The 26,381-nt window shown below is 45.6% G+C and overlaps 1 protein-coding gene across 2 annotated transcripts in view; it reads right to left on the reverse strand.

Moving 5' to 3' along the window:
• Positions 1–2,105: 2,105 nt before the first annotated feature.
• LOC135908349 (potassium voltage-gated channel protein Shaw-like) overlaps positions 2,106–26,381 on the reverse strand; it is a 117,499-nt gene continuing 93,223 nt past the window's right edge. For both annotated transcript variants that reach the window (XM_065440106.1, XM_065440107.1), the window contains exon 4: positions 2,106–9,859. In XM_065440106.1, the coding sequence (XP_065296178.1) occupies positions 9,798–9,859 (62 nt within the window). In that variant the 3' untranslated portion in view covers positions 2,106–9,797. The remainder of the gene's footprint in view (positions 9,860–26,381) is intronic.

Genomic DNA, 26,381 nt, shown 5'->3' on the forward strand with positions numbered 1-26,381 from the left:
AAACGGCGTGCTTGTACTTACCGAGTGGTTTGATGATGTTCGGCTGCAAGAAACACCGTCGCACCAGCTGCAACGCAGTAACTCGTTCTCTCTGACTCGCGTTCCACATGGTTTCCTCTGAGACGTTTCACTCACTCAGTGGAACCTTTGGGATACGAGATTAAGAGTGCTTGGATGCTGCGGTCGCTTCTGCTCGCTGTGTTGGGGCGCTGCAACTGAGGCGTGGCGTAGGAATCTTCGCTTTCGTGGCGATCGCTTTTCGTGCATCGCCTTTATACAAGGTGTCCCAGCTAACCTTAGCCAGAGTTTAAAAATTATGTGGATGTCACGTAGCTGTACAGAACCAAGGTAATGTTGTTTGCCGTAGCTTGGAGATACTCAGATGTTTTTTTTTTCATTCTACCTAATTGCATAATTAATGCTAATTAATTATTGAACCTCTCAAGTATTACAATGTGATGAAAAGTGTCAATGAGAAAATTGTACAGCAACATGAAAATCTTTAGATGCAGGTTTCTGCTGCTCAATACGCGCTATATAAAAGTGCCTTCCGAGCATAAAAGAAGCCCACGAATGCACGCAACGCAAAATGCCTCAAGAGGTCCGCCGCGCGGCAATTTTGCCAGGTATTTGCGGTATTCTTTCACGCTAGGAAAAGTACTTTTATTTAGTGCGCATTAAGCAACAGAAAACTGCATCGGGAGTTTTTTATGTTGCTCTACAATTTTCTCATTGACACTTGTCATCAAACTATAATATCTGAGTAGTTGAGTAATTACTTATGATTAATTATGTAATTAGGTAGAATGAAAAGAAAATAATAATCTGCGTAGTGACGGCAAACAACATTAGTTCTGTCCAGCTACGTAGTATTCGCATGTTTGTAAACTCCACCTAAAGTTAGCTTGGACACTCTGTATATGACCTTTATGTACATTGTTCCGGCTAATGTCTGCCAAGCCCACTAAGAAGCTATGGTGGCATCATAATCGCCACAGCTAACTCCATAGTTCCACCGAATGCGCTATTGATGAAAAGGGCTGTCGCAGTTTTTTTCTTACTCGATCCAAACGGGCCGCTCTTGAACAAAATTAAGTAAATGCAGCTTCTTCCTCCGTTTACCTTGCATCTTATCGTGGAGTTTACATAGCGCCTTATTGCCACTCCTTCCCGTACAACCGCCGTGTATAACTTCCATGCCTGTCGTCTGAATGACTTGGTAGCTAAACAAACTTGATAGTTAAAAAAACTTACGCAGGCAGCGGGCAGGAAGTTCTTGAATTTAGACACCTCCGCACCCACCCTAAACCAGCTCGATAGAAAACTTTTCTAACACGATCTTGGGATCACGTTCTGCAGAAGTTCACAAAAGCGCTGCTGCAGTTCGCGAAGGCAAGCGTACTGAGCGACCGTTCTGCGACAACACACTGAGAATTCCATTATGTCGGCCAATGGAATCCGTACCAGTTTTTCAGTACCTGTCTTTCTATTAATCTTTTCCTCCCATTTTTCATTATCCCAGTGCAGGGTGACGAAGCGGACTCAGTCCAGCTTAACCTGCCTGCTATTCATTTACTAGCACTTCTCTGTGTCTCTAAAGGGCGCGGTGCGTTGTTCTCCTCTCGAACAGAAGATGGCGCTGTAGACATTTAGCCTCTAGTTGTGTATGGCTCCAAAAAAGAGCCATATGCTACCTTTGGTAGCATATACAGCAATTTTATCTCTAGTTGTCCACCAGTCCCACTGATTTGTGCCTCTTCAGTTCCGCTTATTGACCGAATCGGGCAGGTTCAAAACCGGGATAATCATTTATCTACAAGAATGCGAACTGGATACGATTTAAAAGTTTAACTCATTCATCTACACATTTCAGTTGGAAATATTTCGTTTGGCTTTTGTTGCACGGTTGTTTTGGCATTGTCCATATGCTCGCTTTGCCAAAAGCAAGCTTTCCTGTCATCGCGCGCAGCAGAATTCACTACCCACCCGTTCTCCCTTGCAAAGGCGTTAAGATTGTCGTCGTCTGTTCTAGATGAATGAAACTGAACTCAACAAATACGTTCGCAGCATTTTATTGTAGTATGCTCACTACCATGCTACACGGCTACAAACAAAAAGCCAAAAAATTTATTAGTTATAGAAAGGCTACATCCGCAAGCAGCAGTTCTTTTTTTCGGCGACGATGACATCCTCAAAAGGAAAACAGAACAGAGTATGCTTTTTTTTTTTCGTTTCCGAAGATGAAGCTATCAAAATATGACGATCTTGAGGATTCACGTGACCATAATGAATTCATATGTACACAAGCATACGCCCTCAAGAAAACAAGAAAAGAGAGAAACAGCAATTCTATACATAGCACTTGTAACAGTGCAGCTGTGCGATGTGGGAGCCATTGCGTGGAGCACGAATAATACAACTCGAGTTAGGCGCATACGTTTCAAAACAGCGTCGTGCCCAAGCACCACAATGCATGACACCAGCTTGCTTATCGACACAAAAGTCAAAGGTTTATTGAAGCAAGTATTTTCATATGTGCTTTCTGTTGATCATTGACCAGTGCTATCTAGCAAATTTCTCACGAAGGCGAACATTGGGTCTTACCGGCATATCGGGAAAACTGCCTAGCGATCTCGTTTGAGTTTTTGTTACAAGACTGCAAAGTGACGCGCTTTATAACAGGGCAATATCACAAACCTTGGTGGACCTCACGTAAGAACCTTTCGAGGTCGCTGGAGTCCAAGCACTGCCAAAGCAATAAGTAATCGTCAAATCGGCGCTAACTGTTGCGCTGTACAGGGAATGCATCATAAGTTGTCGTAAGATCCGAATACCATCTAATGGTCTCATAGCTGTTTTTGCTGTCCCTGATGCCAAGCAGCTGTTCTACTATGCCTGCTGGCACTATTTTTCCAGAGGAAGAAATAGCTTAATGGGAATCGGGTGACCACGCTGCTGCAATAAAATGAAGGTGGCGCCTGTTATTCAGTTGAAAATTTCGAAACTGTAATGTTTGTGTAACACGTAATATCACTTGCTTAGCGCCCTCTCATACACACTACATCGAGACAAGCTGAAATAATTGCATACCGAATCTAACTTAGACGCTCTGGGAAATGAAACGTCTGTCATATTTCGTTGCAATAACTGTGAAAGAAATTAACACATTAAACTTTTCAGCTTGTACTGCTTGGAAATGGTCGACACAATATTGCTCATAATAAACGAGTATATCTTGACTAGATAGCAAATGGTTGCTGCACATACGATTTATCAAGTTATTGATATGGTTACCTGCTTTCGATACACTGAAACTCATCCTTATTTATTATCTGCTCCCAAGGACGATATTCTTGGATGCCTCCCGGTTCTCTATAATAATAAGCATGTGAAGCATCGAAAGCCTGTTTCTGCTGCAGTTTCGAGCCCATGTATACCACGTAATTTTTGCAACTGAATCCTTTTTGAACTCGCACGACACTGAGCTAGGAACATCATCGTACTAGTTAAGTCCACTGCAAGGCATAGATATCTCCGAAGAAGTCCCGTTAGCTCTGTCCAACTTCAACCAAACCCGGCCTATACAGCAACATATCCCCTGAAGGCATCCAGTCCTCCATCTAATACTCGACCGCTATTCACTGTGCTATCATTCCCTTGACATTCACTCTGGTTATAGACCACCGGTTCCATGGCCTCTGGCTCACAGTGCCCATTCAATTGCGCTTATTTTTCTTCATCTCAGCTAGAATACGATCTGCTCGTGCATGATCTGTCCCCCAAACTTCTATCTTCTAAGTGATACCCTTAAGAATACAATGGTTTACAGGCACATCCCCGTTATCGAGCCTTTGTCGAAATTATATCCGGATCAGTCTACAGCACAGAGACAATGTTATTATCAAGGGAAGAAAACTGCCGCGTTATTGCTCTTGGAAGAGCGGATTGCACACGTAACATTGACGTTGTAGCGTCGTCCAGCACTACCGTACTTTCCTTTAACCAATGGCCCTATTGTGCAACTTAAAGAAAAGAAACAGGCGAAAGGGAGGATAGGCATAGCAATTGGTAAACATATGGTACGCAGCGCTTTTCCTTTTGAGCATGTGGGAGAGTACAACCGCTCTATGTCCCGAACGAGGAAATCAATTTGAAATTTAAGCCTACACGTAAAAGCCAAACCATCGAATTTTGTCACCACTGTTAGGGCTAACCTCTAGTTAACAAAAAAAAGGGGAAAAAAAAAGCTCACGTCGCTCCACGTACTCTCGGCATTATGTCGATAACGCCAAACTTCCGGAATGAACTCCATTGCACTGCGTTATTTTAAAACTACACTTAAAAGAAACATTGAATGAATTTTAACTAGTAGAAAACTTTTTAAACAGCTCGATTTGCATTTATTAGGTGAAAAAATATAATTGAAATAAGAAATGAAGCACAAATGTATTTCATTAAAATTTTACAACCTAACCGCTGAGATGGCGTCATTAATGCGACATCCCACATGTCACTGTGGTTCGTGTATTTCGCGCGTTTTTCCTCACAGTTTCCCAAATTCTTCACGTTGACTCTTTCCTCACTTCCGAGTCCCATGTAATTCTTTATTTTATCATTTATAAGCACCTGGCAACCGCTGAGTGCACGCTGCCAAGGTCCACAAGGTCAAGGGAAGCTCATGTGAGAACTACAAGGTGACGATCCCTTTTTCGGTGTATCATATGGGCACATTTGGCATAAATAGTTCGCGATAAGACCAACCTATTCGGTACTCCAAGAACGCAATCTAACTCTTGTAGCTACAGATTTATTCGTGCTGTTTCTATCGAATTCGACTTGTATTGGCATGGAATGACGGGCACGTGCTTGCATTTATGCGAGAAGCTACGTGCCAAAGTCAGGGGTGATCTGGACAACACTTAGGCACGCCTGGGACATAGAAACAAGCCTGTGAAACACCCGCCTACAGCGAGATATTCACTTAAAGGAGGGCTCCTGTGACGCTTCATCTTCCTACACTCAGTACAGGTTGTGTTATAGCTTAACGCATATATAGCTTGTGCGTTCTGCGCGAGTGCTATGTAATGACGGGCATGCATTCCCCGTGGAAATCCCGAAGAAACTACAACCTTTCTTTATCACAAGAATATCAGCAGCAAGTTGACAAGAAATGAACGACTTAAATGATATGCACACTGAACTCAACATGGATGAAGGAGACGTTGAATCACACCCACATCGACAGAAGAACGTAATCTGCAAGGCATTTGCTGACTTTGTGTCTCATAAGATAATTCTAGTCATGAGAAGAGAGACCAGATGGCAGGCCCATCATTCAGCTCGAAACACGGTCAGTGTACATCTTAGATGAATAATTATACTATGTTAAAGAGCAAGGGGAAACTTGGGCTTCCTGCCAGGACCGATCCAATAGACAACTTCGTTGAATCTAGCAGTTGCGTGCAATTGTGTCAGATGTCACACTTGCAACAACACAGGTAAGCTTTTTGCATCTACACTGCTGAAACGTAAGTTTTGACGAACGTAGCGCTGTGTTATGACAGGCGTAGATATTTTAATAAATTCTTCGTGAAGTGTTTGCTGTATCAATGAATATTGTAGTTAGACACTGTTAGAACTTAATTTAAGATTTTTCACGGGCTCACTTTCAAGATGCCATGAGGTCTGCTGTTTTGAAGGGTTACTCAACTTTGTCATGTGCCTTAGAACTGCAATATAAAAAAAGGTTTTCTTTATAATGGCAAATGACATTATGGGACCATCCTTCACCCGGTTGCTGAGGCATCTAAAACAAAATTCACCGTATCACCGTATCTTCATATCACCGTATCTCGGTAGGATCACCGATACGGTAAGATCACCGTATCTTCGGTAGGCGGCAAGGAACATATTCTGCTTTATATGAACTATTTCATTCAGTCTAACGATTAAAGACTAAAGAAGACCAAGATTGTTGCAAATGCTGCAATTAAAAAACAATCAACACTAACACATTCATAATCCTAGTTAATGTCATTGTTTCCCGAATGCCGTGCATCTCTGCAACATCTATCCAGGAGGCATATTGAGTATCAGTATCACGGTGAACAAGAGCTCCTCCTTCAATTAACCGACATACAAGCATAGGCATCAGCTGATAATAAGTGTGCACAGTCAAAATAAGTGTAGAGACGACTTCATCCACAGAGCAGGGAAGTTTGTTTTCCTCATAGTGCATCGTCGCGATAAAATGAAACGTTCTCGTTCTCATTAATCTTTTCTTTTGAGTGTTCCAATATTTGCACACCACAATAGGACGGCACCGAAGGTGAAGCTTGTTGAGGTGCCTTCTCTGGCGACCTACGCGAAGCAAGCAGCACAACCGAAAACGTCGCCGAAACGTCTCTTGTTATTTTCTTTTTCACCGCACCGCGTCAGACGATATGCACCGGCACAGCACAGCACCGTAGAAGTCGCACGACAGAGTTGTCACCACGTGACACGGAACACGCGATGACGTCACGCGCACGAGGAGCCAATGTCACACACTGGAGTCGCCGCTGACGATCGCAGTGGACAGGCAGATGAAGTATTCGCGGAGCTACATCCACGTCGCCAGCCGCACACGAAGATTACCTCCTCGCAGTGGCGGCTTCAGGCGCAGCTGTTGAGCGTAAGAGTCAGGAAACACAATAGATCGGCCCGACAATAGCAGCTGGGGAAACGAACGCCATTGCGTTGCCCCGAGAATGCTGATGACAGAGCATGATGGGAGCGGCGGTGTCCCCTATACCGAACTCGGCGGTCAGTGGTTCCGATCGCCTCGGCGGTCTGCTGTCCAGCGAGCGCTGACTCGACTGCCGCAGGTGTCGCTAACCGCAGCACACGTGATGGCTCGAAGGCTTTCCTTGCAAGCTCACTTACAGGCAGCAGCCGCAGTGGGGATTCAGGGCACTTTCATTGCGGGCGCGCGTTAGGTCTGTCTCGGTTCGGTTTAGCATGTTGGTCCCACATTGCACGTCTACCGGTTAAAAAGGCAACGCTGGGTTTCTGCACTTCATTTTTCGTGTGTTTATACAGAGAGTATACATGAACAGTTAGTAGGCTTGTAAAAGAGCGCAGTGTCTTACTTTCTTGAATAAAAAATCTGAGAGAACAGCAGTCTGAGGAAAACAGTAGGTGCAGCTAATTCGTGGTGTACTGCTTAGAGCACGTGGTGGGCAAAGGCAAGGCATACGCGTGAGCGCTCGGAAAAAAAAAGGGAAAAGAAATACCTACTCCAACATTAATCCTATCTCTGACTCTCCTGTAATACATTGGTATGCACGATATTTTATTTTCGCCCTGGTGTAAGACGCAAATTCAACCCAAATCCTTTCGTCCACTTTATCTCGCTTACTGTGCAGGCTATATTCACAAGAACCTAATGCGTGCCATTTAGTTACGTGTTCCTGCAATCGAATTTGTGGCAAGCGCAAAACTTTCATAACAGCGCACGCACCCTAGCAGACACGGATATGCCATAAACGAATCAGGAGAATTACGCGCTCGTTTTCTTTTTTCATAATATTTTTCTTGACGTTCAGCTTGCATACTAAGCCCAAAATCTACCGTGTCCGCTCTGTGCTTTCCTGGTTCATTTGAAGGCTTCCGTGCTTTCATGTTCACATTTGAAGGCGCGCAGACTTAGGAAAAACAAAATATCAAGCGCTGATTTAGATTTGACAAAATAAGTTAAACTTAAGGCAGTCCTATCGAAGTCGACGCTTCTACTTCTGGTCCGATGATGCATGTGGATGCATCAGCTAAGTTGAATGCTATCATTATGTGACATACTTAGATGCCAAATCTTCTTTTCGTCGCCCTTCGGTATCAAGGCAAAGACAGTTTTATTTCCGCCTATTTGAATCAAAGAGTTCGGCTCTGTAGGTTTGGTCAAGGAACCGTTCTCTCTTCGACCTCTGCCACAACCTGTACGATCTCGAATAGATCGATAGTTTAGCAGGTGTATAAAGCATTGGCGATCTCTGCAGAAAACCAACGGGGCGTCACGTCGACCATTTCTTTCGCAAGCACGCGTTCCCGCATTTTCCTGCAAAACAGAGCGTAACTGTCGGCTGCATCGCTACAAAGAACGAGATATGTTTGTTTGTATTTTTTTTCTTTATGATACCTTCCATAAAGGTCCTCGTTATTCACAGACTTGTGTTGTCAAGCTTGCTTTCTCCACCGGAACATCTTCGGATGGAGCTAACGGAAAGCTAGAAAGGCAGCTTTGAGTCACTCACACTGGGAAAAGCGTAGAACGTGGTTGCTCTGTTCCATCTTGATGTGCTTAAGAGAATGGTCTGAGTTTGTACGCTCGCCACTAACTATGCTCGCGCAACACTAAAAGCGAGTATCGCAGCTAAGGAAACAACGTTTCATGCAAGGTCAAAATATCGGCGCAAGATGGTGTTTTTTTTTCTAAGCTACATGAAAGCCGTTTCCTTAGTCCTAGCACGCATTACACGCGAATAATGTTTGGTCGGGGAGGAGATGCAGGCCTACATAGCGCGTACCTGAGTTACAGCGTGTGCTCGAGCTGCTTCCGCACTCAATCCCTAAAACTTTGGTTCAGCGAGAAGAAGAAGGCGAAAGTGCGTTTTGTATATAGATACATTGTATATAGATACATCTATATGTATATGTATATTCTATAGCAATGTCGTTACATATATATATCTATATATCTTAATCTCACAAGGCCAGGGAACAGAGCGACTTCTCTGAGAGGCAGATATGTGTAGACCTATGTAGAGCGACATCCGCAGAAAACTGGTTCTTTAAAAGTGGTGACGCGTGTGATTATAAAATTATGTCGAAGGGAAACATGTAAGCAAGAGCCGCCTAAAGAGTGAAGGTTTTTCCCCACAAGGTCATAGATCAAAACCGCGCAGGAGTTTACTGTCAAATTGTTTGTACAAAAAAATGAGAAACCTTTAGATTCCGCATGCGATGTTCTCGCTTTCCTAAAATGCTTAATCTTGTGTTAAAGCTATATTCACGGGCAACGTGCCCGCTGTATACGTAGTACCATCATAGACTTGCTTGGTTCGGGTGTCTACGATCATTTTTCTATAGGATAAATTGCTACGCGTGTTTTTTTTTTCATGATCACTCGAGCCAGTACAGTGCTGGTGAAGCTAACGGTTCACGAAGACGAGCTTTTTCGCTTGTGATATCAGTTACACCGAGGTGTCATACGGAATGTGTAATTACGCGCTTCTCAGTGGTTGAGTTAACAAATATCGTCTACAGTTTGCTTAGCAAAGATAACAGTGAAATCGCCACTTCTGTACACTCCATGATGGCGTTAAGGTGCGCCGTAAGTACACCGCATAAAAGAAAAAAAGAAAGAAACACACACGCAGAACGTTTCTCAACTACTCTGGAAGAAATTGAAACGAAATTCTTGCCCTCTATAGATTACGCGCGCAAGACACGTTTGTCACCAGCTTCAAACTTGTTCGCATGTGGCAGATCTTGTGGGAGCATGTAAACGAGGCCATCTCTTTTTCTCTTCTTCCTCTTCTTCTTTGTCACTTTTGTAACGTTTCGCAAATTTTTTTATCCGCGTTGAACCTGACTTGGAATTGTGGTGGCCTCGTCAGTGGTTCTGAGTATAGATTCAGCATTAACTTTAAAGCGTAGGCAGCTAGCGAAGCATCTTTCTGGAGACACGCGGCGGTCACCACAAAGTCAATGCAATCGAGGTCTGACTGCGCGAAAGGATGTCTTCCTAGAGATGACAGGACTTATGTAAATATGGCCTGCATAGGTGGTGCCTGGTCCGGTGTGCTGACGCCGTTGTAGATGCCTGCACAGAAGGGGAAAAAAGAAGAAGCAATAGTGAAAGTCACGACATGGCACGCTATTAAATGCTACAAAAAAATACGAAAAGCGCAATATAAGGCAAGCACACGCAAAGCATAAATTCCCGCATCTTACGTGCGCGAAGCTGCGCGTTAAGGCGCGGCAAACGTCAGCTTCCACTGAAGTGAAGAAGCACCTCCGTTTACACGTGGACATTGTGTTTTGCAGAAACTGCGTACCACTTCCTCCCTACAGCACATTCAACTGGTCGCTTTCGAGGGCTCTCAAAGTGCGAACGCTCGGACCACATTCGTCTGACTCACTCAGAGCACACTCGGGGGTGCCTTCACCTTCGAGCCGAAAGCTCGACCGCGATGTATATAATATCCAGATCACGTGGCTCTTCGGCTTCGTATGGGAGCACTTGAGCCATCGGCTCGGGCAGCTTTTCCCTGGCGCCAATCTAGGAAAGGCTCTACATGGCTGCAGAACGAGTGGGAACGCGGCACGAAACCAGTCGGGTGTACCGTAATACTATTTCGTGCTTAGTGCGGGGTGCCATATTTGGAGTGAGAAACAAGTGTACACGTGCATGGTCTCTGTGTGCGGGTGAGAGGGGAGGGGTGGCTGATTGGGCTAGATGGCATGGGAGGAGCGGGACGGTTTACGGAATTCTGCCGAGATCAATTACCGAGCAATGCAGTGGCATTCGTGTAGAAATATTCAGAATCCGTACAGAAATCGTATAACTTCCTACGCTCCGGTCCTCAGCGCGCAGAAAGATTCAAAAAACAGATCCCCGTAGGCGAGATGCTTATATCTCAGCCTTTCCTTTATTTTATTGACTGCAGTTGCAGCTTATGCTGATACTAAACTCCACAGAGTATTTCTGGGAGAAATGGTGCTATAGCATTTTTTACGCTTGACCTTATCATTCGAAACGTCGCAGTGATCAGCGGACTTCAAGACCCTGTGGGGTTCATCTCAACGTGGCTACATTAAATTCCGCATGTGAAAAACAGAAAAAAGAAACACGAGTGGTCACTTTACTAGTTTAAATACATGCACAATGGACTTAATTGACGCTGAAGTTTCTCTGGTGAATAAATAGCTGAGCACTACAACTATTAGGTGCAGGTTCCGTGGCTACCACGGCAGCACCACACCTTACGCCACATGCAAGTTTGATCCCACATTGAAATGTGCATTTCCACATATAACATATTGAAGTCCTAGCTTTAATACTCGTTGAAACATGAGATTGATTGATTGATTGATTGATTGATTGATTGATTGATTGATTGATTGATTGATTGATTGATTGATTGATTGATTGATTGATTGATTGATTGATTGATTGATTGATTGATTGATCAGACGAACTGAGCAAATGCACGTCTCTCAGTGCCTAGGTTTTAACGTGGCATACGCATTCTGGATGCCCATTCCCTGCTTCGCTAGGCGAAATCTCATATACATTCGAATAAGTTGTGTGGCGCTTTTTTTATTTACTCTTTTCATTACGCGAGGTTAAGCCTGACTCACGACGGTTAACGAAGACGAGTGACACGAGCGATTTCATCGTGTTGCCCATTCCATGTATATGGATGGTCTCTGAGGAGCCTTTCCTTCTGATTAAGCTTGTCGAAAAACCAAAAAAAGAAGCAAATTTAATGAAACGGAAGCGACCCGAAATCAGACGAAAGCGCGACTCAGCGTAACTACGACGAGCAAGCGAGATATATAGATTTTTCAGGAAACGCATTTTCACTTTCAATTATATCTATTGCCCGACGTCTAGAACCCATATACAGGAGCAAGCTGGTGCGCGTTTCGTTGAGAAAGACAGACGCTGTGAATAGAGATAAAAGAATCGCAGACGAAAAGATACACACACACACCAAAAAATAAGGAATCTGGATATGAGTTCCACCCGAGGGAACGCACGCCAGTCCATAAAGCCCTAAGAGGGTCGTCATTTCTCGAGTCGACGTTGACCAGTTTTAAAGACAAGAAAAAAATAATAAGAAAGTGTAGGTGATGAACGCAAGCACCGACACGAAGAGAAGCAGAACGGCGATGTCGCGTATACCAGAGGTCCGTGAGGAGACGATGGCTGCTCTTTCGAAGACTAGTTGGGACGAAAATGACAAATTCGGCGTCCTTCTCTCTCTCTTTATATTTTCCTTTCTTTAAATTTGTGAGGCTTCTACCTCCTCTTTGCTACATTTCCTTTCCATACCCTCAATTAAAAACCTAACTTTTCCCATCCTCGCATCCAATCAGCGTGTTGATTACATTGCCCACAGGCACATGGCAAAGCCACGGTGTCATCAATACCAGTCGTGTCCGGCTACGATCATTAGAGGTGGCTACCCTGCTTGTACACCCAGCTGAAAGGAGTAACTCGTTTCTTATTTCGTCGCTCCCGCGTAGGGGCGAAATGATGTGAGGAAATCATTTGCCGAAGCCCGGAAGAAGTTAAAGCTCCCTTCCGTCTTTTATTAATTATTATATTTTTTGTGCCTCGCCCTGCCTACTCGAGATGTGTTGATAGCTGTACGAGGCTTCTTTCTTGTTCTTTTTTGGGGGGCCGAAGCGGCAGCTCTGATGTTAGGTCCTTTCTCAAGGCCGGGAAGTCAACAAGTGGCGCAGCCATCCTGGAGCTGTCATTTTGGCGGCACTGCCTTACGTGGTCTTTAGTTGCTCCTTCGGAAAATATTAGGGCCAACATCCCGAGAAAACGGGGAGAAGAAAGCCTCGTGAAACATCTTTTAACGCGTAAGGCATTATATGCCTCCATTACGCACAAATCTGTGGACGAAATATTACCAAGAGTAGCGAAAATGGCCTACGACGCATAGAGTAAAAAAAAAAGGAAAGCGTAAAAAAATGCTCGTATTGACATTGAATTTCTCAGGGAGATTCCTGTGGACTAAGCGAATTAATAGCTTTGAAAAAAAAACTTGGCGCAGTTTGTTCTGGGTGGAAATCGAGCCCAGGCCTCTCGGTTGCAAGAACAGCAGGCTTCTCCGAGGAAACGGCAACTCCACGGTTCTGGCTGACTAAAAGTGTGCCTAGTGCGTGAGTTCGTGAGCGCGTTGATGGCGCTCCGAGGTCTACAAACGGTATAATAATACTTTCTCATTCCCACACGTAAGCATGCAGTCTCAAGTGTCTCAGCTGAATTCCCTTTTTTAATACTTCATTATTCTCTCGCAACAGCAATAAATTATCATATAACTTTCGACTTAATAGTCTGGACAGCATACTATAGCGTGGTCTCAAATGGTCTCATGCTGATTTTGCCGATCAGAGGTCCCATTAAAATTAACCAAATAAGAAGCTTTTAATGCAGACAAGCTTTGCAGACAGTAAAATACCTCCTTCTCCCGAATCGTGCAACTTAGCGTGAAAGTGCGCGTCTAATTTGGTTCATATATATATAGTTGTGCGAAATTGCCGTGTTCTAATTTTATGATTATTTCCACTTCGTTGTGGTATCCATTAGCTTTCTTTAGTGTGTTTAATGGGTATTGCGACTGCACTGGTCGTTTGACCTGTTTCGTTGCTCAGCTTTTTAACAAAGAAGAAAAAATATCTCGAACTGCCTAGTTCGCTTTTCCAAAAATTCAGCGGCAGCCTCACTGCGTAGCAATTCTTGCGCAATGAGATGTGATGACACATTTTTTGTTGTTGTTCTTGTTGTTGTTGTTGTTTAGTCGACGTCGTTGTAACGTTTCGTTCACTGTTTAATACTGAGAAGGTTTTTCACAAATATCCATTCCAGCTTCTCACGTATACGTGAACGTAACGAAGAGAGCGAAATAAAACCACCCTACCTAGTTTGGATGGACCTCTGTCGCGAGATAAGCCGCATATTTTTCATCTGACGCACTTTACCGCTGTCGGGAAGGAACTTTCCGTAAAGTTTCACCTTAACACTCTCAGTGGCACATCGTGTGAAGTCAGCAGATGATGAAGCCACAAAAAACGTAGGCGAAAATCACTATTGACAAAAAACATTGATTAAAAGAAACTGCTTTATTCGTGCGCACGGCTAAAAAATCACACTTGAGTTTTTATGTCGCAACATTTCAAACATGAGCCATGAATATCGAAGCCAGAACATCGAATCACGATCGGTTGTCTCTAGGCATTGCTTAATTAACGAGAGCTCAGGGCCACAACCTGACGAGGAATCGCACACCTGCTAGGAAGCCTCAACGATTAACGATTAGGTGGGTCTGTGTAATGGAAAACTGGCGGAATGAAATAATACGGTCACTCTCGACAGCTCGCCTTTTGTCAAGTATGATTGCTTTGGTCTTAGTAATTTTCACACCTACCTAATCAACTCCTCCAAAATATAATCAGTTGTCTAATCACTCTCGCTGCGGACGAAGGTCATATGTTGTTGGCTCGAAGAACAGCTATTTCGCGCGGACAGACACTGACCGATAATTGGAGAACACGTTTTTGTCACCAGCTTTGAATATGGCACTAACTTTCGCAGACTGCATTTCTTGACGAAAGATTCCAGCACATATTCAAAGATTAAAAACGTGGGTAAGTGCAGGTGATAAAATGAAGTTCAAAATTTGTCTTATTACTAACCCATATACGCCACGTGCTTTGCTATTTTTCAAGGACATAAAAGTAGATAAGACTTCACGTGAAGTTGTTGGCGAAAAAAAAAAAGGCAACTGCATGTGCTTTGCGCGGACCCAGACATGCAGTTGGGGTCATATTGTGGTCGCTTTCTTTCCAAATTAGTAAAGTAATCGTTACGTTTATTTGCAAGTTTTGCACCTTTGAGGGTTCTGTTATTTTGAATTAGCTCAAGCTCATCAGTCTGGCAGATATTACGCTTTAATAACTTGTTAATTTCGCGCCGTAGACTGTCGCTCCGGTTTCAAATTTGACTGAAAAGGTTTTCGACAAGAAGTTTTTTTAGCATTTCCCAATAGCTTTGTTACATGGTTGCGATATTTTTTTGAACACTGTAAAATCACCTGGATCCCTCGTTCGTTCATACTAACTTATTGTATAATGAATTCTATTTGCTTATCATGACGACGCATTCATTAGTAAGCCATGGCTTACGAATCTTGGAAAAAATTTTCGACAGTTTTAAACTTGCACATGCACATCTCTCAAAATGCGCAGGAACGTGTCGTATGCTCTGACAGGGTATGTGCACTAAGACACAGGTGCCCAATCTACGTTTGCGATTGGATTAGGGAGCATGCTGACTGTCCTGCAGTTTATTTCCTGGACAGGAAAGGTGCGATCTTGTACGCGTTCCAAAATCGAACGGAGGCGGTCCGTTATTTACGTCGCGAGATAGGTGGTCCGTTCCGCTGCGTTCGTCCGATAGCAGACGACGCGGACTGATTGACAGCCGATATCCCGTCACTATTGACGTCATGGCGTTAGTCGCGGTTCAAATTGACCAATTGTGTGCGGCTCGGTGGAACGGACCGCCTCCGTTCTATTTTGGAACGCGTACGAGATCGCACCCGAAATGCCTCCGAGTGACGAGCGCCCTTAGAATCTGCACCAAACCGACACAACATATAAATGGATAAATGATCACCCATATCAGCCATGATAGTGCCCGATCTTGGGTCTAGGTAAGTTAGTACAGTTTGTTACAAAAAGGTCAAGAAGGCTGTCGGAAGTGTTGGTAAGGCGCGCAGGTGTGGTTATCATATTTCTGCAATAAAATGACTCAAGAAGAAGTGGCCGATCACGTGCATCTTTAGTATTTTGCAGAAGGTTAAAATTAAATTGTGGGGTTTTACGTGCCAAAACCACGATCTGATTATGAGGCACGATGTAGTGGGGGACTCGGGAAATTCGCACCGCTCGGGATTCTTTAACATGCACCGAAATTTAAGTACACGGGCTAGGATAGGATAGGATAGGATAGGTTAGGAATAAACTTTATTTGTCCAACGGTTATTGCTGTTGGTGCCCGGGGCTAGGCTGTCAGGGGTCCATCGCCCAAGGAAAATCTTCCGAGATCTTCGGCAGTGGCCCTGGCCCACTGGACGGCCCACTCCTGGCTTTCGGGTGCCTCACTGAGGAGGGCGGCTTGCCATCTCTCAGCGAGGCGCTCCGCTTCGGAGGGTCCTGCTTCGGAGGGTCCTTCGCTTCGGAGGGTCGCCCTTCCTCCTGGTCCTTCTTCCTCATGGCGTTGGCATTCCCAAAGCACATGGGCCATATCGGCCCGTTCGTGCTCGCAACATAGGCAGCCGGGCGACGGGTGCAGCGCCGGGCACAAGCGGTGTTTTCGCATTTAGCCCCCATCGAAATGCGGCCCCCGTGGCCAGGATTCGACCTCGTGGCTTCGTGCTTAGCAGCCGAGCACCCTAGCCGCTAAGCAACCACGGCGGGTTCAAAAGGTTAACGTTGCAGTCACCATCGATCAAGAGAGTATAGGTCATTTAGGTAGACGAAACTTAGGAGTCTGTCAAGGACAAAAAATTCATGCGTCCGTATTCCCATTTGGTGGGCGATACATCTGTGAAGTATGCCATGTGAAGCCAGCAGACGATGAAGTCAAGAATAACGTAGGCGAAAATAACTGCTGATAAAAACATTATTTAAAAGAAACTGCTCTATTCTTGGTCACGGCTAAAACATCACGCTCGAGTTTTTATATCAAAACATTTCTGCTATGCGGGCAAAAGCACGCGCCATGAATATTGAAGCCAGAACATCCAATCACGATCGGTTGTCTCTATGGATTGCCTAATTAACGAGAGCTCAGCGCGGCAACTTGACGACGAACTGGACACCTCTAGAAAGCCTCAACAATGAATCATTAGGTGGGTCCCTGTAATGGAAAACAGGCCGAATTAAATAATACCATCGCTCCCGACAGCTCGCCTTTTGTCAGGTATGATTGCTTCGGCGTTAGTAATTTTCTCACCTAACTAATCAACTACTACAAAATATTATCAGCTCTCTAATCACCCTCGCCGCTGACGAAGGTCATATGTTGTTGTCTCGAAGAACAGGTATTTCGCGCGGTCAAATTTAGCCACGTCGAGAAGACGTGACTAATTAGCAAGCACAGTGATTTTAAGTACGTATTAGGGTGTATGACGTTTAGGTGACAGCACGTGCTGCTGAATGTTTAGTGATTCGTGGTGCACTAATGCCTTCGATGTTTGTTTTTGTAGCGCGATACTCGTATGGCGTCTGTCTTGTTGTCTTCAGGCCATGCGCCCCAGCACCTGTTTCATGTGGGCGCGTTTTTTTTTTTTCCGAATAGAATAGAACACTAAGGTGTCAAGGGCTGAACAGTTGTGAGTCACAGTTTCACTGCGAAAAAGCAGGAAATACGGGACGAACAAGCAAAAGGGATGACAAACAGCGCTAACGTCCAAGTTTTATTCGCAAAAGCGGGCTATGTGTCTACACGGAATACATTTCGTGCGCTTTCGTTAGTGCTCTGCGTCATCCCCTCCGCCGGCTTGCTCTTCCATCTCCGCGCTGTACGGTGAAAATATATCGTTTAAACATTTCCAGATATCTACCCCGAAGTTGTTATTGTTCTTTGGTACAAATGCCGTTCTTCCTTTGTGTTTAAGCGCCGAGGTTCTCGTTGAGTTTTTTACCAATCACGCTTTTACAACGCAGTAAAGCAAAATGTGGAGTAGAAACTTAAATGTGCCGACTCGGGGAAGCCTGGCGATCCTATCTACTAGGCGTACTTGAGGGTTCACTTGCGATGTGACAAATTCGCGGCGCAACTACGTCTCACTAAGGTTTCGACGTACTGATTGGGCTTTAAGATTCCCACTAATGCACCCCCTCCCCCTATTCACGTGACGACCTCCGTAATTCTTCACACTGTCGCCCTCGAGGAATCAACTGCTGTCTTCCCCATACAAACAGCGAGCTTGTCGTTATATTGGACAACGGAGGACCACACGCTTCCCTGAACCAGGTACACATCACGTTCCGTCCGCATCCGTGCACAGCAATCGTTGTGAAGAGAGCGCAAAACTAAACTGGGCGCGACGCTCCATTTTGCTAAGTGGACAATGACAATGCGACGGATTTGGGCAGTGGGTCGGGGAGAAGTGGTGGCGGCTCCGAGGGGTGGATTTTTTTCCCCCCTCTGGCTCCACCTTGGCGCGTGGCCCGCTTCCCCGTGTCGTCGCAGTCGATGGAAGACGTTATATCCGAGGCGCTTACGAGGGCAGCAGGCCGGGGGCTCCGGCTGCGACACCACATATACCTACCTGCGTGTTTGCACTGAGACGACGACCCGAACGAGGCGAGTACATTCCCGTGTTTCGCGGTGTTCTTCGATATACGACGACAATACACCTTGAGACAGCCCCCTTCCCATGAAACAAAGAGACAAGAGGGGGGGGGGGAGCACAACGGCAACAAGCTATCCTCTCGCATTGCTTTGTTTGTTTTTTCTTTGTCTGATCTTCTTTTTGCATTGCCTAGCTTTTTTTTTTCGTTTTTATGCCCTTATATATGTCCGTAGCCCAACAAGCATTCCCACCTCCTCTAGCCCCCACTGCATACCTTTGTCCTATGTACTTCTTTTTTTCTTTTACTACTATTTTGGCTTATTAGGATGTTTCTTCACCGTTCTTTTGTTTTAGAGCGTCGCGCGCCACTCGCGCTTTCTCGCTTTCTTTCCGCTTCTCTTCCTTCGCGCCTGCCATTTCACTCGCTCGCCGGTTCTCCTGACGGGACAAGTGGCGCGAGTCCCGAAGACGAATGGGCGCCGGGTCTGGCTCATTGAAATTTATGGTCGCGACGAAGAGGGTGAAAGCTGAGGGGTATGGGGTTGGGGGGGGGGGGGGAGGGGGGGCGAGGAGGAGGGCGGTTTGTGCAGGGAAGGCGCTTGCATTTACTTCCAGGTGGCTAGCTGCTTCGTACCCGCACTCTTATGTGCGCGGCTGCTTCATTGGGCTTCGCTCGCAACCACCACCGTTTCTGCTGCTTGCTTGCCAAGCCTCGGTGCGCCCGTGTCGCTCTGTTTGCTCTCTCTCTCTATGTTTTCCTTTTTTTCCTTTTTCTTTCGCTAGGAACGAGACGTCGCGCGCTGCAATATGCTGAGTGCCTCCTTCTTTTCCTCACCGTCTATTGGCCCAGGGCGTCGTTTTCCTCGCGGCACAATGAGCTGTCACGTCGCGCGCCGCCGCAGTATTTCTACGGAGTACTTGATCGGAAAGTGGCGGGGACGTAGCGCGCGGCCACTTGTGTCTCGAACTGTTGTGTAAAAAAAAGAAGAAAGAAAAAAGGAGTGATTGATTGTTAACTAGGAGGCAGGATATGCTTTTATGAAAATGGCTATGGACCCGCCGCAGTAACTCGGTGGCTACGGCGTTGGGTTGCTGCTCACGAGGTCGCGGGTCCGATACCAGGCGCGACGGGCGCATTCTGATAGGGGTGGCATGTACCGCCCATTGGATGCACGTTAAAGAACACCAGGTGGCAAATACCATTCCCGAGTCCCCTACTAGGGCGTGCCTCATTATCACATCTTGGTTTTGGCACGATAGAACACCAGTATTTAGTTAAAGGATGACGAGTGCCTCGCGTAGGCCATAGGGCGCTACAATTACTTGAATTTATAAGGTTTCTAGATAAGAAATAAATATCTAGGGACCGCATTAATTTCTATCCCAAGCGTCGCCGACACCGGGTGCCAAAAATGAGAAGAAGATGAGGTGACAAAAGCACGTACCGTCACTCGTCCGAGTGCAATACGCACGTTGAGCGTTGCCGATCTCTTATTTAGCATTGATCGCGCTCGTGATCTGGACTCAAAACAAGCCGAAGTCATGCCGATCGTGCGCATTTTGACATTCCCAATCCTTGGGCACTCTTGAAAAGCATGGTTTAGAAAAAAAAAAGTGGATCGCGTAGAAGGGTCACCTTTAACTCAAAATTAATTTCGGATCACGGTTGTCAAGCCAAGGCCTGTGGCTTATAGCACAATTCTACTGAGGTAGAGTGCTTGGGTAGGCGCGCAATAATTGCATCATAAATCATAACTAGTACCAGCAGAATGTGCGAACTTTTTCACTAGCCACTTGGGGGTATGCGCTTCGGTTGACCGCTTGAAACAGGTGAGTTCTAGTTCTAAAGGCGCGTCTGCCTTGAATGGGTATTGAAATTGGCGCCAGTTTTGGCATAAGCGCACTCAAAGCAGTTAATTGCACTGGTTTTCTCCCACGAAATCCACCTTTTCTTTTTATACACTGCAGAACAAATTTGAGTGGGACACAGATGCAGTGTTTCGGCCATTTGAGGAACAGATATCTCGAAACTGGCGCCAGCTTCGCAATTCTTTATAAGTGCGTGTACGTCGCGTGAACTGATTGGATCCAGTTCGTAAATTCCAATATGTAGTAAAGTAACTACATACAATGCTACTTAGCAAAATTTGTTAAGTTAGTCAGTTATCCAGTTGATTTCTCGAGCAGATAATTCCCTGTGCGCACTTCGCGTTTTAGTAGCGCCTTAAAAACTATCTATCTCACGAAGCATAAGCCAAGCGCCGCACGTAAAGGCAGCGCCAAAGGTTTGCGTGATACAAAACTTTAGAAATAGAGGAATATTTCCTCAGCCTCCCCACGGCAGCCTGCATATCAAATGCGCTACGTTAACTAGCGTAGGAGAGCGACGTAGCGGCGTGCTGTTTTGATTACTGCGACTTTAAAAAAAGCGGGTTGATACTCGACTGTGTTCCAGAACCCTCATTTCGGGAACATTTGGTCCCGGCCTGTACACACGTAGCCGATGATGAGGAACGCTGGTACCTGACGCGGTTTATACGGAGAGCGTTTCAGCATGCGAGGTGGCCCATTATGAACAGTGGCGCTCGCGCTATTTATAGAGCGACGCGAGGTTAAATGAGCCTGGAGCTGCACCGCCCCGAGCTGGAACACGCTGGAGGAACGGTTGCGCTGCGCGTTGATAAATATTGGCCGTGCAGAGCGCGGGCGCTCCGCTTCGGAGCAGCCGCCATTCACGATGCGCGCGTACATGTATGGCACACACACACACCCGCGGAGCCCGAGCGAAGAACGGCGACGACCAAACATACAGCGACAGGAGCTGACGCTGCTAAGGTCTCGGGACTCCTTTATTGACACTTACTGCTCTGCCTTTACCCTCGTGCAAAAGTTTGGGCCATGCAGCGGCGCCGGCTGCTGTTTAGTGTCATTGCCGTCTTGTTGTTTCTTTTTTTCTTTTGTTTTTTCTTTTATGGGTCCGTACCAAGGTTGAACGTATAAACGTTTAATAAATCTTGAGACTAAACACATTATATGTTAGTTGCTGACCCGCTTTTCGTATATGTGGGTGGTTTATGGGTTTCCACTGTTTTACGTCCAGCGTTGCATAACGACATACTCATTACAAAATTTAGGAGCAGATCAAGATGCAACAAAGCTGCACCGGGACTGCCTCGCTACGTTTTGTCTGGAGGCCAATGTTAAAACACACACACACGCACACGAAAGCAACGCCCCCCCCCCCCCCCCCCCCCACATAGACACGCACACTCACAACATACAAAATGTATTATGTATAAAAGAGGCAAAGTTTAGAAACTATGCGTTTGGAAGGCGCGGATAAGCGGTATCTCACCGGAATGAAAATAAACTGTCATTTGATTAGTTCGCAATAAGCAGCTTGCAGAATTACGAGATTGAGAAGTGAGTGTCACGAGGACGAGTTGCCATTGTTCTGGAACAAACGTCCGTGCGTTAGGCTTGACTGTCTAACAAGGTCAACTAGTGAACTTTCATCCTCTTGTAGCTCAGCAGTTTTCAGAAGGGACATAATCACCCTTAACAGCAACCTCTGTAAACGTGCTCATATTCACATTTGTAAAAGTATTTAAGCGGTGCTCTTTGCTGTAAGTTACGCCAAGATCAATATAGACTTGGATGTTTTGATTATATATTGTTAGTTATGAAAGGCATAGCTTTGATGTCATTAAAGTATGCAAGGGCAATACAGACGTTTCTTCAGCGCCAGGCGCAATGTGGCAAACGTCACAACCTGCGTAACATGTAACATGACACCTTGCGCCGCAGTTGCATGTTGCCGCCTTCACTTTAGTTTATTCAAATCTGTGCTTCACGTTACCTCACGCCTGTTATTAGCGTTGTTTGAAAAATTACCATAGTTTATAGCAAAAGGTGTTGATTATTTATAAAACTGTAGGCATAGCACACACTTAAAATAGCTACCGCATTTAGAGTGTATTAGTCTTGTGCTCTTAACCCGTGAACTCATTGCTTTCGTTACCCGCCGTGGTTGCTCAGTGGCTATGGTGTTGGGCTGCTGAGCACGAGGTCGCGGGATCGAATCCCGGCCACGGCGGCCGCATTTCGATGGGGGCGAAATGCGAAAACACCCGTGTGCTTAGATTTAGGCGCACGTTAAAGAACCCCAGGTGGTCAAAATTTCCGGAGTCCTCCACTACGGCGTGCCTCATAATCAGAAAGTGGTTTTGGCACGTAAAACCCCAAATATTATTATTATCATTGCTTTCTTTGGATTATTTCCGTCAATGAATTCTAGACGCGCGATTTCGTACAGAGAAGTAGAGGGAAAACTGGCGCAGCGTTGTTTCCATGCATAAAGGCTAAATACGGGCGCTGAACGACAAGTGTGTGGCCGCATACCTCAAGTGTAGCCAATCTCAAGTACATTAAGTGTAGGGGAGTGAACTGTGGTAGTGCCCTAATTCCTACCTCTGCTTCCCCCTCTCTAGTTTCATATAAACCAATCCTGACTCATTTTTTCCAATGCGAGCGTGAGCTTTCAGCCATTGGAAAGACTGCACACTCCACAGTGATTGCTCTCTCCAGGACGCTCCAGTTCCGCACGGTAATTACTGCAGAATGAGAGAAAGTGAACGACTTGCATGAGAGCTGGAAAGAGGGATCTAACCATACGCCTGGGAACGCTAATGAAAAGGAATGAAATTGAACTAAAAGAAAGAAAAAACATCCCAAGCCCGAGTACTACGGAGAAAGAATTGATAAGAAATATAAACGGTAAAAGACTAAAGGAAACGCCAGATGACCAAAGACAAAAAGAAAACGCGCTCCCAGAATAAACGCCGACGTGGTAACTGAACATACGCATATCTCACGCAGCGAAAGTCAGAAGTGTGGAGCGCAAAGCATTGCCCGTGATGTATGAACCCACTGGTAGACATTCCCTGTTTCCTTCGCCATACTGTGTCCTTGGCTTGCTGATAATCACGATGTCTGACAGAACTATTCTGCCCCGCATATAGCTAACTTACGACGAAGCCATGTGCTTCCGCAAAAGCGTTCGTCTTCGAAGTGTTGACTCTGGCACGCCAACCGGGCACCTGTGTGCACACGGTCCCATACGCGCTCACCGCGACGTTTAGCAGTTTTCGAGTGCGCCTCGAAGCTACGACCACTCGGAATGCGTGGGTGAAAACCTTCGACGAAGCGCGTGCAAGGCGAAAAGAAAATTCTCTCGAAGAAGCTGGGGCCGCCGTGTGCGTATACACATGAGCAAGCTGAGCCAACACGAGGCAGAGCGCGAGCGGTGTGAAGTCGTCCTTCATTCAGTTCTGCATACGGGCACAGCTGCGCACGCGTTACGCAAAAAAACTTTCACAGAGTCCTTACAGCGGGCGCCTGTGTGAAACGCCGCACCAAGGACGCGAATCTTGGATGCAGAAAATCCTTGTTACTGCTATATGGTCGAGTGTGCAACTGAAAACTAGAGCAGAGGCCCGAGGATCGACGAGAGTCTGTGCTCCTACGCTTCCGGTGCCTGTGGGCTATCGAGAGAACCATCCTGAAGTATATCGAAACAGGATGGCGCAACAGAAAGGAGGACGAACGCAGGCGCATCTAACAACTGATTTTATTGAAGCCAAACCCACAGGTATAAATATCCACAAGCTGCGCAGACGCACCGTCTCAAGGAAAAATGGGATTCGTCGAACAGGAAATAACCGGGCGCGAAAGCAATTTCATTTCTGCGTTGTGCAGAGCAATGGATGCCTGTACAGAGCAACCGATTCACTTACGCAATCCTGACCGGCCTTTCTAATACAAAATGCCTCTAACGTTTCACTAGTGGTTTTTAGCTTGCTCTTGCCTAGAATTTTCACTCTACGGAAACGTGGTTCACAAGTGGGACAGCTGCTGCAATGGTCAGCAAGATGTGCATTCTCCTTGTTAGCTAGATTTCTTGCGTGCTCCCTGAGTCGGTCATTGATGCATCGACACGTCTGGCCGATGTACTCCGCATGATAGGGGGATCTCGTACACGGCGTTGATAATAGGAGGGAGGGAAAGAGTTAAGAAGAAACGTTGATAATAAAGGCCTAAAGTGCAGAAGGCCTCAAGAATATAGATACGTGTATAAGTGAGTCTTGTATCTCATTACTTGATGCTGAATTTGACTTCTTGCGCAGCCGCCTCTGATGTGCTTGTGCCTGTTCTTTCTGCTTGGTATGATCATGCGTGACAAGAGGATATATATGTACAATTATATCCTTCCATTAAAGAGTTGTGAGTTTAGCACTTGTCTTTGTCCACCTTTCTTTTCTCTGTGGCTTTTATCGCGCTAAGTTACTTTAATCGTGAAAAACCAACTAGCCAAGCAATAAACTCTTCTAGACTCATGTCCTTTCGCGAAAAGTTTTTCTAAGTCAAGGCAGTGCATCCAGAATTAGTGCAGATGCCTTATACTCGCCTTCCATGTGCTGCCGGGCACTGTCACGATTCGAGGCGTCCCTCCTTCACCCTCTCCCCGTGTTGCGTTTCGATGCACATATAAATGTCTTGCCAAACTGATGCCTTTGCTTCCTTGTCTGCCCTTCGAGTAAGGTCGACCGGCTGTGAGACGATTCAACTAAACGAAAAAGAATGGCGCTGAGGTCTGTGGTAAACCTCTCAAGTACTTGATCGTCCGCATCAAACAATTGTTTTTGTAACAGCAACTAAGCATTGGCGTAGCCAGACACACCTGCGTACAGAAAGCCGCGAGTAACACCTGAGGTAGCGGCAAGCTGTGGCACTGCGTTTGCCACCACCTATATTCGGCTTATCTGCTGGTTTAAAAACTCTTGTTAGTCCTCCTTTCTTTATAATAGTCGTGCGGACAAATAAATAAAAACGTATGCACCGCGTTGTATGTGTCACCGCCATGTCATAAGATGTCGATACGAACGCTGCGGCTCTCGCGAATGTAGTACCGCGTTAAAGCGACACTAAAGAGAAACAATAAATTAGGTTATAACAAATAGAGTATTTTCCTAAAAAACATTATATTCGTTAATTTCGATCTAATGGGTTGATGATTAGAAGAGAAAACTAAACCCAGATCAAAGGTATATTTCTTGAATCTCCCGCCGAAACCTCAGCGCCGGTGACGTCAGCGTGACTGTTATGGATTTAAAAGTATTTCTTCGCATTTGGTCCGCCATGCCTTAGCAAACGTTCTTGAAAATGGGTAAGCTCAGACTTTGGTTCCATTAGTATAGAATGTTGTCGAACATTACAGATAAGAAATTAACTGAGTACCCGAGCACACATCGCCAAAATCCGTGACGTCATGACAAGCTCGTGCAGCGGGAACGCGGCGTCACCACGTGTCCTTGGTTTCTGAATCTTCATCTGACTCACAAAGCCACTGTTCTTTTGTTTTGTAGGAGGCCAATGTACAAATTCGCCTTGAAGTATTTATCTATTTAGTGTTCCTTTAAGACCTGACTGTGTGCTTATAAGGCTCTGTTACCCTAAATATCTATATTGTGAAGGGAGGGGGCCCTCCGGCCCTCTATTTCAGTTCTGCGCTTTTACATTGCTTGGCTAGCAAGTAAAACTTGCGGTGCAAGAAGAACCCCCGCGGTCTCTCACTGTTTGTGCTGTTGCTAAGTGTAAGGTAGCAGGCACGATTACCAGCACTGGCACGCATATTGAAGGGGGGAAGGGGAATACGCTACACAATGACAAATAGTAAAGACAAGAATTATTAACGAGTGAGTTCAGCGCTAGGGCGAGAAATCGTGCACTGTGCTCTGCGTGCGTTCGTCACAGAAATTACAATAATTATTTGTTTTGAACACGTATACAATTAACAGAAAAGGTAAAGCGACGAGCAGGCTGGCAACTGCCACCGGAAGGGGCACTACGCCTGCCTACACTGCAGAAGGGAGAAACAAAGGCGGTGCAAAACCATTCGAATTGAAACAACCGTTAGAGGGAGTCTCTCAGTACGATTGTGCTGATTTGGGACGTCATGCCCGTAATTCGTGTGAAAAGCATGGCCATAAGTAAAGCGTTCTTCATTGTTATCATCAATGTTGCCGCCATTAATCAGTACTATCACCGCTTCTCTTCCGTTAACTTCATGTGACTTCCAAGAAGCAAGAAAAAGAGCATAAAAAAACCTATATTAAACGTAACGCAGTAAAGAAACGAGTTTTACTGAGTAGAAACAAAAGTGCAGGGAAATGAGATTAACAG

This window comes from Dermacentor albipictus, chromosome 5 (assembly GCF_038994185.2).
Source record: "Dermacentor albipictus isolate Rhodes 1998 colony chromosome 5, USDA_Dalb.pri_finalv2, whole genome shotgun sequence".
Classification (NCBI taxonomy): Eukaryota; Metazoa; Arthropoda; class Arachnida; order Ixodida; family Ixodidae; genus Dermacentor; species Dermacentor albipictus.